The sequence below is a fragment of the Xiphophorus maculatus genome, chromosome 6, assembly GCF_002775205.1.
Source record: "Xiphophorus maculatus strain JP 163 A chromosome 6, X_maculatus-5.0-male, whole genome shotgun sequence".
Taxonomy (NCBI): Eukaryota; Metazoa; Chordata; class Actinopteri; order Cyprinodontiformes; family Poeciliidae; genus Xiphophorus; species Xiphophorus maculatus.
This window is the reverse complement of record NC_036448.1, coordinates 21,047,472-21,063,795: the sequence shown is the minus strand read 5'-3', so window position 1 is coordinate 21,063,795 and position 16,324 is coordinate 21,047,472. Positions and strand designations below refer to the sequence as shown.

The 16,324-nt window shown below is 35.8% G+C and overlaps 2 protein-coding genes across 3 annotated transcripts; one reads left to right on the top strand and one right to left on the bottom strand.

Annotated features, from left to right (window-relative positions):
* Positions 1 to 372: 372 nt before the first annotated feature.
* On the top strand, positions 373 to 8,354 carry LOC102219658 (calcium and integrin-binding family member 3). 2 transcript variants are annotated; one of them, XM_005806291.2, is made up of 6 exons: positions 373 to 619; positions 3,265 to 3,299; positions 4,124 to 4,235; positions 5,415 to 5,562; positions 6,177 to 6,372; positions 6,585 to 8,354. In XM_005806291.2, the coding sequence occupies exons 1-6, from the start codon at positions 569 to 571 to the stop codon at positions 6,604 to 6,606; spliced, it is 564 nt and encodes a 187-aa protein (XP_005806348.1). In that variant the 5' UTR covers positions 373 to 568; the 3' UTR covers positions 6,607 to 8,354. The 2 variants fall into 2 exon arrangements, with proteins under 2 accessions (XP_005806348.1, XP_023191961.1); XM_023336193.1 differs by lacking the exon at positions 3,265 to 3,299.
* On the bottom strand, positions 6,985 to 15,919 carry LOC102219409 (ras-related protein Rab-8A). The gene is made up of 8 exons (XM_005806290.3): positions 15,755 to 15,919; positions 15,197 to 15,257; positions 12,990 to 13,050; positions 12,814 to 12,891; positions 12,643 to 12,732; positions 12,465 to 12,530; positions 11,946 to 11,996; positions 6,985 to 11,259 (listed from the first exon to the last, which is right to left on the bottom strand). The coding sequence occupies exons 1-8, from the start codon at positions 15,876 to 15,878 to the stop codon at positions 11,170 to 11,172; spliced, it is 621 nt and encodes a 206-aa protein (XP_005806347.1). The 5' UTR covers positions 15,879 to 15,919; the 3' UTR covers positions 6,985 to 11,169.
* Positions 15,920 to 16,324: the final 405 nt, after the last annotated feature.

Genomic DNA, 16,324 nt, shown 5'->3' with positions numbered 1-16,324 from the left:
CAGTGGAATAACTATGAGGTTTTCAGTGGGTTTCAGTGCAGTGGACTCTTCATTTTCTCCAGAGCTATATATGTAATCTGTCCCACTTTGCATGATCTAAAATCGCAGTAAAATACATAAAACCTTGAGGCTGCAATGTGATGAAATGTGAAAAGGTTCAAGGTGAGTTTGCAGCTGAAACAAAACATCAACTATGTTGTCGTCAGCCATCAAAGTTTCTTTCAGTGCATTACAAAACCTTGTCTGTAAAGAACGTAACCCGATCAGCGAGCGAGGCGTTGGCCATAGAGTGGCACTAAAGGGGGTTGAAACCACTTGGCATGATGCTGGACAACAGCCCTCATTCATTATCAGAGGGGCTGCTATTCACAATGGAGCAAACGATGAAATGCTGCCTTTATGGTGGCAAGCAAAGTGCCCGGCTGCGGCCCGACACCCGATCTCCTCTTTGGCTCTGGCCTTCTTTTGTCCCGGTATTTCATATCTGACTGGGCCACCCTAATAAAAACCATTCGCTCGGTGCTGGAGCCGCCATGGATCTGTGCTTTCGGAGCTTGAAAGCTCAGACATGGGGAATAAACAAACCATCTTCACAGCGCAGCAGCTCGACGCATATCAGGTCGGTATCAATCCCATTTTCTGTACAAACTGGAGCATCAGCTCGATGTTTGCAACTTTAGTAGTAAAACAGATTAAATTTGTTCTTAATTTATTCTTTATTGGGAAAATAAGTACCAGCCACGGCCACAAAATGTAGCGCAAATGTATCCTGAGGGTGTTTGTTGATTTGATTTCCTTTAATCCACTGAAACAAACAAAAAAAAACCCCAGCAACAATAGTATCAAGGTATATGGATGTAGTTACATTTTAAAAATAGTTATAAATTCAGTCAAAAGATGTTGATGATAAAAAAAAGCATATTTTATTTTTTATTATTAATTATAATAATGATAATAATAGTAATAATAACACTTACTATTATTATTATATATTTTTGTACAACATTTATCAGAATTCTTAAATGTTTCAGATTATCAAACTGATTTTAATATAATAATAACTGGCATGCTGATGTTTTATTCGTCTAATAATCGTTCTAAATCAGCTGCATCGGAGAGTTTTTGATCATAAAGTGCGTCATGCATGACAGAGCAGTCAAGGAGAAGTTATTCCTTAGTTATTCACAACTATTTTGGTTTTGATTTACCCTAAAATGATGGTTGAACATTTTTCTTATAAGAATATATTGTGAGAGAGCAAAATTCATTGATCCTGAAACAGGAAAGCATCCCCAGACTGTCACACTTCCTAAATGCTGTGTTAGTTTTATAGTGTTTCTCTTTTTGTCATCCGCCTACAAATTTTGGGGATTTCTCAAAATCTCTTCGATCATCAAGATGTTTTTATCTTTAGGAAATGTGATTTTTATGGACAGCAGTCTCCCTAGATGCCTATTTTTCACCCAACTCGCTTTCTTACTCTTGAATCATGACCTCTAACATTAACTGAAACAAATTACTGATTAGTCATTTTTGATTTGGTGGCCACATTTCGGAAGGTTCATCACTATTCTCTCCTTTAGTGAATAATGTCTCTCAGTCTGAAAACACCAGAACTGGCTTTGTAACCTCTTCCAAAGCTTTTCTGTTCTTCTCTTTTCTTACATTTATTCAGATAAAATGTTTTTTTGCATTTTAACCAGCTTCATGCTGCCAGACAAGTTCAGTTCAGGTGATTATCTGATTTTGCAGGGCATGCAATATTGAGGGATGATGTCATTCGTGAAACTAAGCCAAAAAATGTGGTTTTATCTCAATTTATTCACAATTTAAGAAGATAAAGATGGATAACTTTTCCTCGTAATAAATGAAATCACAATTTGAAATCTGCTGTTTGTACTTACTCAAGTTCTGTTTTTTGATATTAAAATTTGTTTAGAGAATCTGACAGTGTTGTATAAAGTACTGAAATCTCAGAGTCAAGTAAAAGTATAAGTACCTCTCCAAAATACGACTTTGGTAAAAGTCCAAGTCACTGACTGAAATGTTACTTGAGTTAAAGTCTTAAAGTATCTGAAACTTCTTGTACTTAAGTATGGAAATTACTGTAAAAATGGATGTACTCAAGTAATGTAATGAAAAGTACAAGTAAAAAGTAAAACAAGGCAAATGCAGTTTGAATGACTTTTTTTATATTTTGGTAAACTTGTCAAATACACTTAAAATAATGTACCCAACCAAGTGCAGGCAAAATTGAACCTGCTAATAAATTGTTCCAGTTTTAAAGAGTAGCACATGTTAATGGTTTGTGGTTTTGAACTTGCATGCCTTTCCTATATTCGTTAAATTTAGTCTAAATTGCTATCGCTATGGCTTCTGTCCCCCTTGAACAGAGGAGTCTAGGTAGCCTGCTACAGTCAACATTAGGCCTAAGCTAAATACACCACGTGTGGAACTGAAACAATGCCAAACAAAGTTCATTTATGGTCAACGTTTCACAATACAGTAGTGCCTAGTGACCAAGCTATAGTTACTGAAACAGGAGGATTATAACCATTTCATAAGAAGTTACCTCGATGTGTTTCTTCAAGTTGGACGGGGAGTTTTTGTAAGATAGAATTTCCACATCTTCGGGCAGGAATAACATAAACTGCATGCGGTACGACGAATCTTTAACACCCACAAAAGAGTGTATTGTGTTTAAATAAGGCCATGGGCTCTCATCACCAGCTGGTGGTTCCCCTGGAGCCGTGTCCGACGTAGTTGCAGTCGTTGTGGTCTCCGTCTCCTCCTCCATGTGGCTGCTGCTGATTGCGAGACTTGCTTTGTGTTTAATGGGAGAAGCGAAACAGGTGTATCCTATTGGAGGTAATGAACAAGCCCAGGCAAGTAGGATACCGACTTTGTTGCAGTCAATCAGTAGGTGGGGTCAAAACACTTGCGTTTCTCTCTCTCGCTTTTTTGTAACGAGTAACTAAACCACACATTGAAAATGTATCGGAGTAAAAGTACGCAATTAAGTTCGGAAATATAGTGAAGTAAAAGTGAAAGTCATCAAAAATTTTCATACTCGAGGAAAGTATGAAGTACTCCAAAATATACTTAAGTAAAGTAGGGAAGTATTTTTACTTCGTTACTATACAACACTGGAATCTGAAACGTTTAAGGGGGACAAAAAAACCCAATTTTAATAAAACACAGTTGCATTATGTGAAAACAGTGATCTACTTTCTGCAAGTTCAATGTTATTTCTTGTCTTTGCAGGACTGTACATATTTCACCAGAAAAGAAATTCTCAGGTGAGCATAGAGCATAAAATATATACAGCACCTTTATCTTTTATTATGTATCTCTATTTATTCATCTATTAAAATAACTTTAGTAAAAGTTAATCATTTACCAAAGTAATCCAATATTACACTAAGTAGTATACTAGTTTGAGAAAAGCTCTTGAATGGGAGGGAAAAATCCCAGATTAAGAAATATTTTGGAGCAACTGAGAGGATTTCTCTAAAATTAATGAAGAATTTTCCTCCTGCATACTTCATTATATATTTATTGCACTGATCAGAAAGTTGGCAAACCTCTAATTAAAAATCTGTGACATCCCAGCTATTAATACAATGTCATGAGAACATTTGTCATTCAAGAAAGAATCAGGAAATACTTACTACAAAATAACTATTTACCTAAATTTGAACAAAGCTGCAGTCAGGAATACTTGGGACATTTAAAACAAACGTGACTGTGACGAATAAGACCGGAAGAGCTGAACTGCAGTAAATGTTTCATTGAGATTTTATACCACTGCAATAAATGCAAATGTATTTAACATGAAGATTTTCTGCCAAAATCCTTTGTTTTCTACCGATTCCTATACAGTAAATCTAAACTCTCATCGATCTGACCTGTCAAGCTTTGGGTCGGACTTCCTCTCAAATCAGATTAAGTTCAAGTTTGACTTTCTGATTTTCAAATGCTTATACTTGAATGTTCTCTATTCTTCATGCTCCTTAAGAAGCCTTTTCTATTATTAGCAACCACTGTTTAACAATGTATGCCATCTAATTTAAAATATCATTTGTAATCCAACACTGAAAGCGAATGTTTTGGTCCTTCCTAGACTGTTCTACCGCTATCGGGATTTGGCACCGCAGCTCGTTCCTCTTGACTACACCAACCACCCAGATGTGAAGTTACCATACGAGCTGATTGGCAGCATGCCGGAGCTGAAGGTAGACCCACTGGTCCGCAAAAAACCCCACAGACCCACTCTGCCCTTCTACTCCCCATCCATAATTAATGACCAACTAATCGACAGAATTCATTGAAAGGTTATATGTTACCCGACTCCTTTAAACTTGAAGAATGCTGCTGGGTCCCTGAGGGCTCACTTGTTAGAAATAAGTCAATTATATGCTCCTTTATGCAGAGGCAAGCAATGTAAACATATATTTACTGCTAACTGGCAGGCGCTGAGAAAAGGAGGGACCTGGACAACATTGAGGTTAAACTTTGGTCCAGATAAGGACCTTTCCAACTTTTTAAAAAATTTAAAGCAATCAATATCTCAAAAAAGCTTCACTCTAAAGCTTGTAGCCAGTGGTGCTTCTAGCATAAATGTGGAATTCTCCTTTTGTTCGTCTGTCCCCACGTTTACCCAGAAATCCAACCATTCCCCCAGGAAAAGACATTCTGTAAAAAACTGTAACTATTTACGTAAAATATGAGAGACAGTAGTAAACATAAAAATATCAATCTGTTCAATATTTGTCTTTAAAGCTGCAGTATTTAACATTTACAAAGATATTATATGATCATGTCTTCTGTATTTATTGAAAAAGTCAGAATTAGGATTGAAAGGTGGGTTGAGATTAGGGTTGGGATCAGGATTGGAGGTTGGGTTAGGTTTAGGGTTGGAATCTTGATTTTTTTTCATAGGTTATCTGTCGTAGATTATTCTATCATGACAGAGTGATAATTTCAAGAAATACGTTAAAATCATATTTTGTATGTTAAAGTTACATACTGCAGCTTTAATTATTAATGTATAAGACCAATCTATAGTGTCAGGAATACCAAATATTTAATTATGTCATTTTTAAAATTTTTAAAGACACTGAAATTGTTCTTTAATTTACTGGTTACGCAATTAAGCAAAATGAAACGGGTTTGTAATCTAGCTGATTGTTAAGAAAAAGGATTAATTTTAGTGTTTAAATACAGCTAATCTACGGCTGATCTAATATCTATTCTCTTTTTGAGTGACAATTGGGTCCCTCGGGTTATGCCACCCTGTGCAGACAGCCGTTTCCTCCATATAAAAATTTACCCATAAGAAATAAGTTTGTGTGTAAAAGTTTTGGCATTTTCCAGTTCGTCACTCAAACGGTTTTGGTGGTCTTTGTGCTCAGGACAACCCATTTCGTCAAAGGATCGCTGAGGTTTTCTCTGAGGATGGAGAGGGAAACATGACGTTGGACAACTTCTTGGACATGTTCTCAGTGCTCAGTGAGATGGCGCCTCGTGACCTAAAGGCCTACTATGCCTTCAAAATATACGGTAAACCTTCACAGGGTGAATTTTATGTTAAAATATGTGGTGTGTTTTCTCCTTTAACCTGTGTTCATTTCCATAAGTATAGCAGCATTGATATCAATGGTTGAATAAATTACTGTGGTTTTTATTTATCCAATATAATACTAAATAGGAGTAGATTAATTACAAGGGTTGATTGATCACATTATTCAAAAAAGTCTCTCTTTATGTGGGAGGGATAGTGAGACAATAAATTATGGTTTTTGACAAGGCCAGCCCAGCAAAAACAAGAAAGCAGCAAGTGGTTTCTGAATCGTAAGTCAAAAAAAACAACAGATGCATGTATGCATAGACCTAAAATGTTGGAGCTCAGCTTGGGTTGCTAGGTGACGGGCTGGGCATGGCTGGAGTTGCTAGGTAACGGCGAAGTGCCCGTGAAATTTTTAAAACGGCCCACTTTCCAGAACCTAAAAGAGAAAAAAAAATGGCGGGGCGTTTTTTTTGTTTTTTTTAAATAAGCGCTTTTGCTGCTTTTTGAGGCAATTGAGAGCCAAAGACATTGAAATGTAGTGATCACATTTAATACACAGAACTAAGCAGTAGATAAGTTATATTATGTATTTTTGTTTTTTCAACAGATTTCAACAACGATGATTTCATCTGCAAATCGGACCTGGAGAAGACGCTGAACAAGCTGACCCGAAACGAGCTAACGGAGGACGAGGTGAAGATGGTGTGCGAGAAAGTGATCGATGAGGCAGATCTGGACAACGACGGACGTCTGTCGCTTGAGGATTTCCAGCACATGATTAACAGAGCTCCAGATTTCCTCAGGTAAGTAAAGCTTGGTGGCCCGCCAGGCTTATAATACACTGAAGATATTTGCATTAGAAACAAGGCTGGAATTACTTGGTAAGATTTGTGCTTTTTGGACACGCAAAGTTGTGGGTCAAATACAATCCCAGTAAAATGTGTGAACTTTCTGATTGTTGCATGACAAAACATGAATATTACATCTAAAAATCCGCTTTTATTTTGCTCCACAGCACCTTTCACATACGGATCTGAGGAAACCGGCGGCTTATTTCTCGCTTGTAAAAGCCCAAATGGATGGACTGAAAATACTACAGAGCTTCACAAATCAATCTTCAGGAAACCACTCCTACTTTTTGTTTTCATTTCATCTTAGATATTTTTACTTGAAGTAAAACTGAACCCGCACAGTGGAAGCCCAGCCAGGAAAGGCATCATTAATTAGGACCATCAACTGCAGATTTGTTTTGTATCTAAAGGGGTTTTGGTTCCACTAGATATAAAAGAGCAGAATATTCCAGTGGCTCCCAGTGGGCCAGTAGAGACGGAGGGAGCCATTTATCTGAAAGCAGCTCCAGCACGGGGTCAACTCCTGGTCGCCTCAGCCAATGAAAACACTGGAAGAAGTCAAACCATTTTTAGATCCTTTTTTATTAAATCAAAAGTACACATATCTACAGTTGGTAGATACATTTCATATGGGTTTAGAAAGTACAGTACAGTTTATATAGATTTATTTTTCAATGTTCAATGATATTTATATATTTCCCCCCCACCTCTCTAAACTTCTCCCTGTGAATTTCCCAAGAGACAGAATGAAAACATGGCTGCTAAAAATGTGTTTGCTTTATTACATGTGATGGGATTTTAAGAAAAAATAAAATAACAAAATAAAAATAATAAATCTGTCAAAAATAATTGCTGCTAAAGTTTAGATTAACATGCGGTTTTTAAATAAGCCTGACCTGTTTCTGGCTCAGTGAGTGACAAAAAACACATTAAATGTAACAAAGCAAATAAATTCATCTGTAAAGGTTTATGATATACAAAGGTCCAAGATTCACAATGCATAGCTCAGCTATGAGATCTGACGGTTAAGACAAATGGTCCTAGTAATCATGAGGTCCCAAATCTTTGATACTTAAAAAAAAATAGAAAAAAGAAGAAGCTACAACCAAACCATAAAAATGCCTTTCTGAACGCTGTGGAGTTTCCAGAAAAACGACTAACATAAGAATACCAACATGAGGTAAGCAGGAGAAATGCATTTCAATTAACTCTGGCCTTCTTTCCCCCCTGAATTTATGTAAATACTGAATCAAATTTGAGTTTAGGAGGTTTAGCTAAAAGAGGCATACTGGTTCTACAGCGCCACCTAGCTATCAAACATCACAACTAAATATGGAAAACACCTGAAAAGAGCTTAATTCAAGCCTGCGTTGACGTGAGCAGAGCACAAACTTTTAAAGAACAAAGTGGCAGGCTTTAGCTTAAAACTCCTCTATTCTATGCCTACATATTGGATTTACATCAGTTTACAGAAATTACAGGGAAGCAAACGCTTCTAGGTGACAGATTACAGTAGGAGGATGCCGGATCACTTGGTGCTGTTAGATTTTGGTATCACAGACGCAACAGATCAACACTGAGTGGTTATAAAACGAAGCTATCACTTGGCACGGACAAACACACGACGTAATGGTAAAGTGCTGGGAGAACTCAAAGGGAACTTGCAGTTCATGACCAGAGGCGTCATTTGAGCTTGGATCTTATCTAGAAACGATTTTCTTGGTGAGAGATTGGTGTATTTTGTTCACCGTCTCCATGGTAACCATTAAAAACCAAGCCGCCAAATAAGCAACATAAGTGCCTGCATCTCAATCGGGAAGATATGAAGTTTGTTGAGTTTGCTTTTTCATGCCAGAACCAATTTTCTAATTTAATTTTCTTCCTTTCTTTTCTAAAAAAAAAAAAAGAAGAGAAATTACAAATATTTTTTAAAAGTGAATTATATTTCAGTCATCTCTTCTGTGAGTTATACAACATAGTATTATGGGCAGGCTATGAAAATATTTTGCTTAATTACAAAAATATAGTCATAATATTAGCAGAATAAGACTATTTCACCAGAATTTAATATAGTTATCAAGATTTGACGTGATCAGCTCAGTTTGTGTGGCTCTTTCTTCAAAATAAACATTCCTTTGCACAATTATTTCAGAGTCATGCTACTGATCATTTGATGAGGTGCTAAGAAATTTAGCATTTCCTTATTTGTAAAACTTGTACTAAAAACTCCACAATTTGCTCAACATTCCTCATTTTAACTGTTCATTTTTGGGTAAGAGTTCTCAAAAAATGACATCAAATATTACGACTTTATTCTGGTAATATTATTCTCATATTATTTTGACTCCATTGTCGTACTATGTTATTCTTGTGATATTATGATTTTATTCTCTGCCTGGCCCTAATACTTTGTCGTAGAGTTGAACTGAATTCAACGTCAAAACAAACAGAAGCTGTAAAACACGAGTCAAACAAGATGGCGGCATTGGGCATGATGACATCACTCTGAACTATGGAAACACAAGGACTGAAATGGTGCGGAAAAAAAAATAAAAAAAATTACATTTTCAAAAACCAAGAACTGGATTAAGTAATAAATAGATTAATCACCCAGCTCAACTCTACACTTTAGCTGGAACTGTGTGTTTCAATTGGACTGATTAGACTTTCCACACATTTTTCATGCCAAAACCCCCCAATTTCCCACTTATTCGTCAGTTTAGCCCTCCATTTTTGTTCACTATGAATTAGCAGCAGCCATTGCTACTGCAGTCATGTTTAAAGTATGGAAGAAGTGATTGCATGGGCAACCAGCTGAATAGACAGCAGTTTTAGACCATGTGGTAGGGATGAAAGCTTCCCTTATTATCCACATCTGGAAAATACTGAAATTTTTCCTGTGTGAAAAAGGAATACATTGAAAAGCACCTGATGCTCACTGTTAAGCACGGTGGAGGATGTGTGATGCCCTACGTCCGTTTCAAAAACTTTTTGAAAATTGCTGAAAAACTAATGCAAATGTTCAACACATCTCCAGATTTTTTTGTAGAATATAATGAGAGTTTTGACATCCGAGGACAAAGGAAGCACAAACATCTGATTCCAAACAGGAAGTAAATAAAGCGTTAATATCTATCCGTCTCCTAGAAAACCTAATGAATAAATACTCTATTTCTGTTATTTGTTTTTAAAAAACTAAAGAGTATCTCTACAAATTTAAATACTTAATTTTTCCATGCATATTCACAGCAATCCATCCTTTAACCAGCTACTCCCATACACCCAAACCACTATGGAGAAACATTTTAATATAGGCAGATTTAACTTGTAGAGGTAAAAAAGTAAATCTGGTTTCTAAATGTTGGGCCTCAGAATCAGTCTGTTCTGATTGATAACATTTTAGGGCTTAATCTTAAAGAGTTTCTGAAAATACTTGGTTTTGGGTAAACCTCAGGCCCACATGCCTGTGTGGCTTTCAAACACAGATGATAACGCAATCCAATCTGAAAAACCGAATGTTTATTTATCATATAATAGTTTATTACTCTTGGCCTCTTCGGTTATTTAAGAACATGTAATGATATATAAACACAGCAAACAATCTGACAAGACCTGGAATAAGCCAATCTTTCTTTCATTAGAATGTCAAATAACTAAAATTCTTATTTTATTGATTAAATGTGTTACAAAATGTGAAATCTCACTGTTTTCAGTGTATAAATGCATCAACCAATAGCATATGCTTCAATACAATTCATTTTCAGTTGAACAAAACTCAACAGAGGGTTCATGGCTAATACTTTGATGGGGATAATCTCGCAATTCCTTCATTTTCTGTTAGAATTAAACCTGTAACATCTATCAAGAAACCATTTCACCTTTTTATTCCTTCATAGGAAGAAATTAGCATAAAGAAAAGGTCCTTTCAACCAGGAAAAGCTTCATAGTCCATCTCTACCACTAATACAAGTTGCCACCTTAAAGACCCTTTTACAAAAATATGCCACCTCTTTTTTTTTGGCTAAATTTGGACAGCAGGACTGAGAAAACAAAGGATGATATTTTACACTTGAATGCTACTGCAAAAATAGTTTGGAGGCAGTGATCAGGACATTTTCAGTCTCATCGGATGATTGTCAAGAACAACAAAGAAGAACAAATAAAAACAAAGCTTTCTGAATGATTTCGAATGGACTTTATATGCCTTGATATGACTTCAGCTGCTGATATGAAAAAAGTGCAACTCTGTTTCACTGAAGTTCAGAACCATCAGTCTCTGCTCGGCAACATGTAACACAAACACCTAAAGAGTGCCATTAAAAGTAGACCAAAATACCACATTTGATTTCCAATTCAAAAATATTATAATGAGGCAAGTATCTTCTGTCGCTGGCTGTGCTACTGACTGAGAGAAATACAAGAAGCCCCCGATTTTGTAACAGAAAACACATCAGTGATGAGTCCTTTGTCAGTTAAAAACTCTTGAAAAGCAAAGACAGGTTTTCCTCTAATAATGGAAGCGACGCACCTCTGGAAGCCTTCAGAAAAGGAAGAGTGGAGGGGAAGTCCTCCGCTTACTGACAATAGTGGTTTTTGCAGACCGGGAGAACCGGGAGAGGCCATGGTTGGGTAGAATAAGCAACAAAAAAAAAAAAAAAGAAGAAGGAAAAAAAGAGGAGGAAGTGCTGAGAGCAAACACAGTCATGTTGTGTCCGGCCAGCCTGTAACCAGCGTGGAAGGCTTCGGTTCTCAGAGCAAGCTGCAGCGGAAGAAACTGGTCTTTTTCTGTGGCTCGGAGATCTTGACTCCATGACTGCTGCCCTGAGGGGCGTTACCTTCCTGCAGCAAATCACAAAAACATCAATTAAAAAAAACTAGTTCAACAAGTAGTTCTGTCACAATAACAAATTTTGCTGAATGATCAATTGTCCCAGAATTTATTGCGATAAACGATGAAAATGGTCTCAAAACAACAACGTTAAGCAATAATGTTAATGGCACAGTAATGCAAGAACACATTCTCAAAGTTGATAAACTTTGAACATTCTATTCTATTGAACATTTAAAACTGGAATTGAAAGACATATTAAATATCCAAAAATAAATAAACAAAACAACAGAAATAGGAAAAACCTTTAGAGGCAGAAAAACACTTGATATTGCAGCGGAGGTTCATTCTTCAGTAGAAAAACAACCATAAACATAAAACCAGAGCTCCAACTAAATGGTTTAGACCAAAGTGCATAACTGATCATAGGGGCCTAGTCAAAGTCCAGACCCATATGCAATTGAAAATCTGTGATTAGAATGTGAAACTGTTGTTTATGGATGGTTTCTATAAAATTTGAGGCAGGGAGACTTTAAACTATCCAAAATATTGACTGAAGAAAGAATAGTAAAACTGCTCACCACACTAGCAGCACACACTGTGAAGTTTGTGATTGTAATTTGACAAAATATAAAATGATATAAAGACTAAAAAATGTATATTTTTTAAGGAATGTATGAATGAAATGGCTTCTTACCATTTTTGTGTCCATCTTTGATTTGATGTCTCTGGCAAGAGTCAAAAATGCCTGTGAATCCAAACAAATGTTAAGGTAAGTAAATAATGCAGTAGTTATTAGCCTAAAGTGTATGAAATGATAATGGCAAATTTCAGGACTTTACTACTAAAGTCCAGAAACATTAGAAAATAGTCATAATATAGAGAAAATAAAGAAATATCAAATTAATGTAAAATAATAAAAAGTATTTAAATGTTTTACATGTTTTAACAAGTGTTTTTATCAGTATTGGGTCAATTTTAAATCATCCTTTTATTGACATTTTATGATGTGCTGATCATCAGTCATCCATGACATGACAATCCTACAACGTTTAACTCCAACCATTGATCACATTTCCACAACTCCACATTTCGCATATTTCTGACACATTTGAAATTGTTCATAAGGTAATCATACAGACATCTAGCCAGACTGCTAACAAAGTAAACAAAACAAGCACATATGTGAAAAGATTTTTAGATAATAGCAGTTTACATTTTCCACATTGATGTTGGCCTTTGCACTGGTCTCCATGAACTTGATCCCATACTCTAGTGCAAGCTGAAAGAAAAAATACATTTTGCCAAATTACATTTTGCTGAACTTGCTACCACATGTGTTACTATATTATTAATAAATAACCTTCCATCTATATTTGACTTGAGATTCTCACCTTCTCTCCCCTATCTTTGGAAACCTGCCTCTTGTCATTGATGTCACATTTATTGCCAAGAACCATCTTCTCGACATCAGATGACGCATGCTACATTAACAGAGGAAAAGGAAACATTTTAAAATGGAGCCGCAAATGTGTCAGCAAGGATAAATTTGAAGTGGTACATACTTCCTCTATGTTCCTTATCCAGTTCTTGATATTGTCAAATGATTTCTCATTTGTGATGTCATAGACAAGCATGATCCCCTGCAAAGAGCAGTACATGAAAAACGTTGCTATAAATACAGCTGAAGACCCTTTTAATGCTTAAGAAACAGAAACTAGTAGCATGTGAGGCTACGCACCATTGCTCCTCTGTAGTAGGCTGTTGTGATTGTTCTGAAACGTTCCTGACCAGCTGTGTCCCTGCAGGAGTCAAATACATCAATTTAAATAAAAAGAAGGACATTTCTATCTTTAGGATCAGATTAAAAAGTTTTATTTTGTTTTTAGCAGCACCAAGTCACAGCCAACAGTTTTTGTTATAAAAAAAAAATCCACTACATGGTTGAACACATATCGCCCATGAAATTTCCTCTTCCTGGTTTACTATAAATGTAAATAGGGTTTAATAGACCTGAATAATTCTCTCATATTTTGTTTTTTTCTATATTACAAGGGTGATATTTATTTATTTTTTACTTGAGTTTACAGAAATACAACGTACAGCAAACACAAAATGAGCTGTTACTTGCAAAAGTATTCAAACCACTTAAACATTATACAACCAGAAGCTTCCATATATTATTCCACCAGCCGGTGTTGCACTGCTTGTATGGTAAATGGAGCTTGCATGGCTTCACAAAAAATAATCTGTATTTATGTTGAGATTAAATTATTCTCAGGTGGAGTCTATTTACAAATTTTGAAGGTAATAAGTTGCTATGAGTTTTATTTAGGAGTAGCAGGGTGAAGAAGACTAACAGAAAAACACACAAAACCTTAGAGACTTTTATTATTTAATGAATTTTGAAACCATTTCTAATTTTCACTCAACTTCACCTTCAAACACTGGGTTTTTTTCAATCACATAAAACATAATACAATACTTGTGTATTGTCAGAACAAGTCTGAAATGTGTCCTTCATCACAGCACTGTTATTTACAGACATTCATATACAAACAGAATCAAGAGGTATAGATTGTAAAATGATAGCATTCCACGTTTGTTAAGCTTCCATGTTTTGCTTCAGGATTTATTTGTGTGCAGAAGCTTTTCTCAGTTGAACCTTATGAAACTGTGGAGCCTTTTATCTTCGACCTGATAATGACTTAGACTGACTTTATTGTCATTTTGCATGCACAGGGTGTATAACAGTCTGCATTCCTGGTTGAGAGCATGGTCAGGGTCAGAAACAAAGTTTTTGCTAACTTCACATTATTACAGTAAGATGTTTCGTGCAGCTTCTGGACTGTGGTGGCCTACAATCTTTGAGCAAATGTTCATTTGATGAAGCAGTTTTGATTTATCAGGAATATTTCGACTTATATTAAAATGTTTTATAGTGCTACAAAACACTGAACAACACTGAAGTATAAAAAGTGATGTCAGTAACACGTTACTGACATCACTTTTTTCAGTAACGAGTAATGGAGGCCTCCATTTAGAGTTTTCCAGACAATAGTGGAACACACAATAATACGCTCAAATTACTAAAGTTTTTTTTTGTACAGTTGTAAACATTAAACAATTTCCCCTTCAGTTCAATCTTACAAGGGGAGACACATTGTTGATGTTACCATTATAAAATAATTTGCAATTAAGTTTTGGCAAAGCTCAATGTAATTTTCACAGGCGGCAGAGCGTTGTTTTTAGCAGCTGCTGAAAGTAACTTAAAAAAGTTACTTTTAATGTAACTTAGTTACTTTCCAAATCAAGTAATCGGTAATCTAACCAAGTTACTTTTTCAAGGAGTAATCGGTAATCCAATTAAAGTTACTTTTTCAAAGTAACTATCCCATCACTGAGTATAAAACAGAAGAACTTTTTTACTTGCTCCATAGACCTCAGGTGTCAAAGAAAATATATTCTTCGTTTTATCTTTTAACAGATCAGTTCACTGTGAATGCTTCCTAGACAACAGATGTCAAATCATGACTTCTAACTATCTAAAGAACAGAACCTAATTAATCTTTTTTATTATGGATGATCATAGGAAATTTATGAAATTTTTGTCTGAAAAATATTTCTTCAGTTTTTATTTATTTTGAGTATTTTCACCTGTCCATTGAACATCTTCATCAATACCCTTTTGGTGGAGCCCTTGGTTGTCCCAGGTGAAAGTAAATTAAGTAAAACTGTATTATTAGAGTATTTTTTAAGAGTAAACAAAACAGTCAAACTCACATTGCGGGGAGCTTCAACATTGGATATGACAGCAGATGAAAATCCCAACAAAATAAACAGAAGCTTGTATTTGGAAAAGTGATCAAATGTAGAAGGATTCAAGGGACGTGAATACTTTTGTAGTGTAGCAACAAAACAATGCACCGGTTTTTTAAGTGCTCTTACCATATCTGTAACTTTATCTTCTTGCCATCAAGCTCTATTGTCCTAATCTTGAAATCAATACCTGCAGGAAGATAAGCGGAAACTAGAATTCCAATCATAACGATAACTTTTAAAATGCAATAACCACCCACAAAAAAAATTAAGCAAACTATTTACACAAAAAAAGACAGCACCGCCCATGTAAAAGGAAATGGCTCTCATTAAAAAAATAAATAAAAAGAGCATTTAACGTGCAACACATCAGGTTTTCCGGTGTCTTTCCAGAACATAGTCGGTTCTAACGGTTGACACTTGGGCTTGCACAGAATAAATGTAACATCAAATTAGTTCTAAATAAGCTGTACATAAAATATTTACAGCTTTTCTATACCGAGATTTATTCAAGCGATCATGTCACCTAAAATCGGCACAAAAATTTACATTTACCAACAAAGACAATGTCTCATCCCCATATATAGCATTGCAAGCATTCCAGCAAATAGACGTATCCGCAGAGCCAGTCCCTCTACGTAGTGTAAACACACAGAACACACTAAAATACCCCCCCGCAAGACTCACCTATTGTTGAGATAAACGTTGAGTTGAAGGCGTCTTCTGAAAACCTGAAGAGGACACAGGTCTTCCCGACACCAGAGTCCCCGATTAGCAGTAATTTAAACAAATAGTCGTATGTTTTCGCCATACTTGATATTATTGCGGAAATCCCGCCCGGCGAAGATGCAAAGCAAAAAAAAAAAAAAAAAAAAATGACACGACGCCCCCTGCTGGTCCGGAATTCACTTACAGGTGTTTTTAGCGCCAGTAGACGGGAAGTTACCCGGAAATGCGGAACGTGTTATTAGCCACGTGTTTTGTTTCAACAAAAATTTAAGTTTTATTTTATTCCTCTTACATACATGCATACTTCCTACTAATTCACATAATTTACACACAAAATAATCTAAATTAAATCAATATTTTGTGAAGCTGATACAAAAGAATAGTCGTTTTCACATTTTGTCTTTTTTCATGATTATTGACATCCACATGCCTCGACTTCGACCTGAAGTCGAAGTCCTCAGCATAACCAGTCCTGCTGTGGAGAGAGTTTGATTAAAATAAGGTATCTATTGTGTTTTTATATCTTGA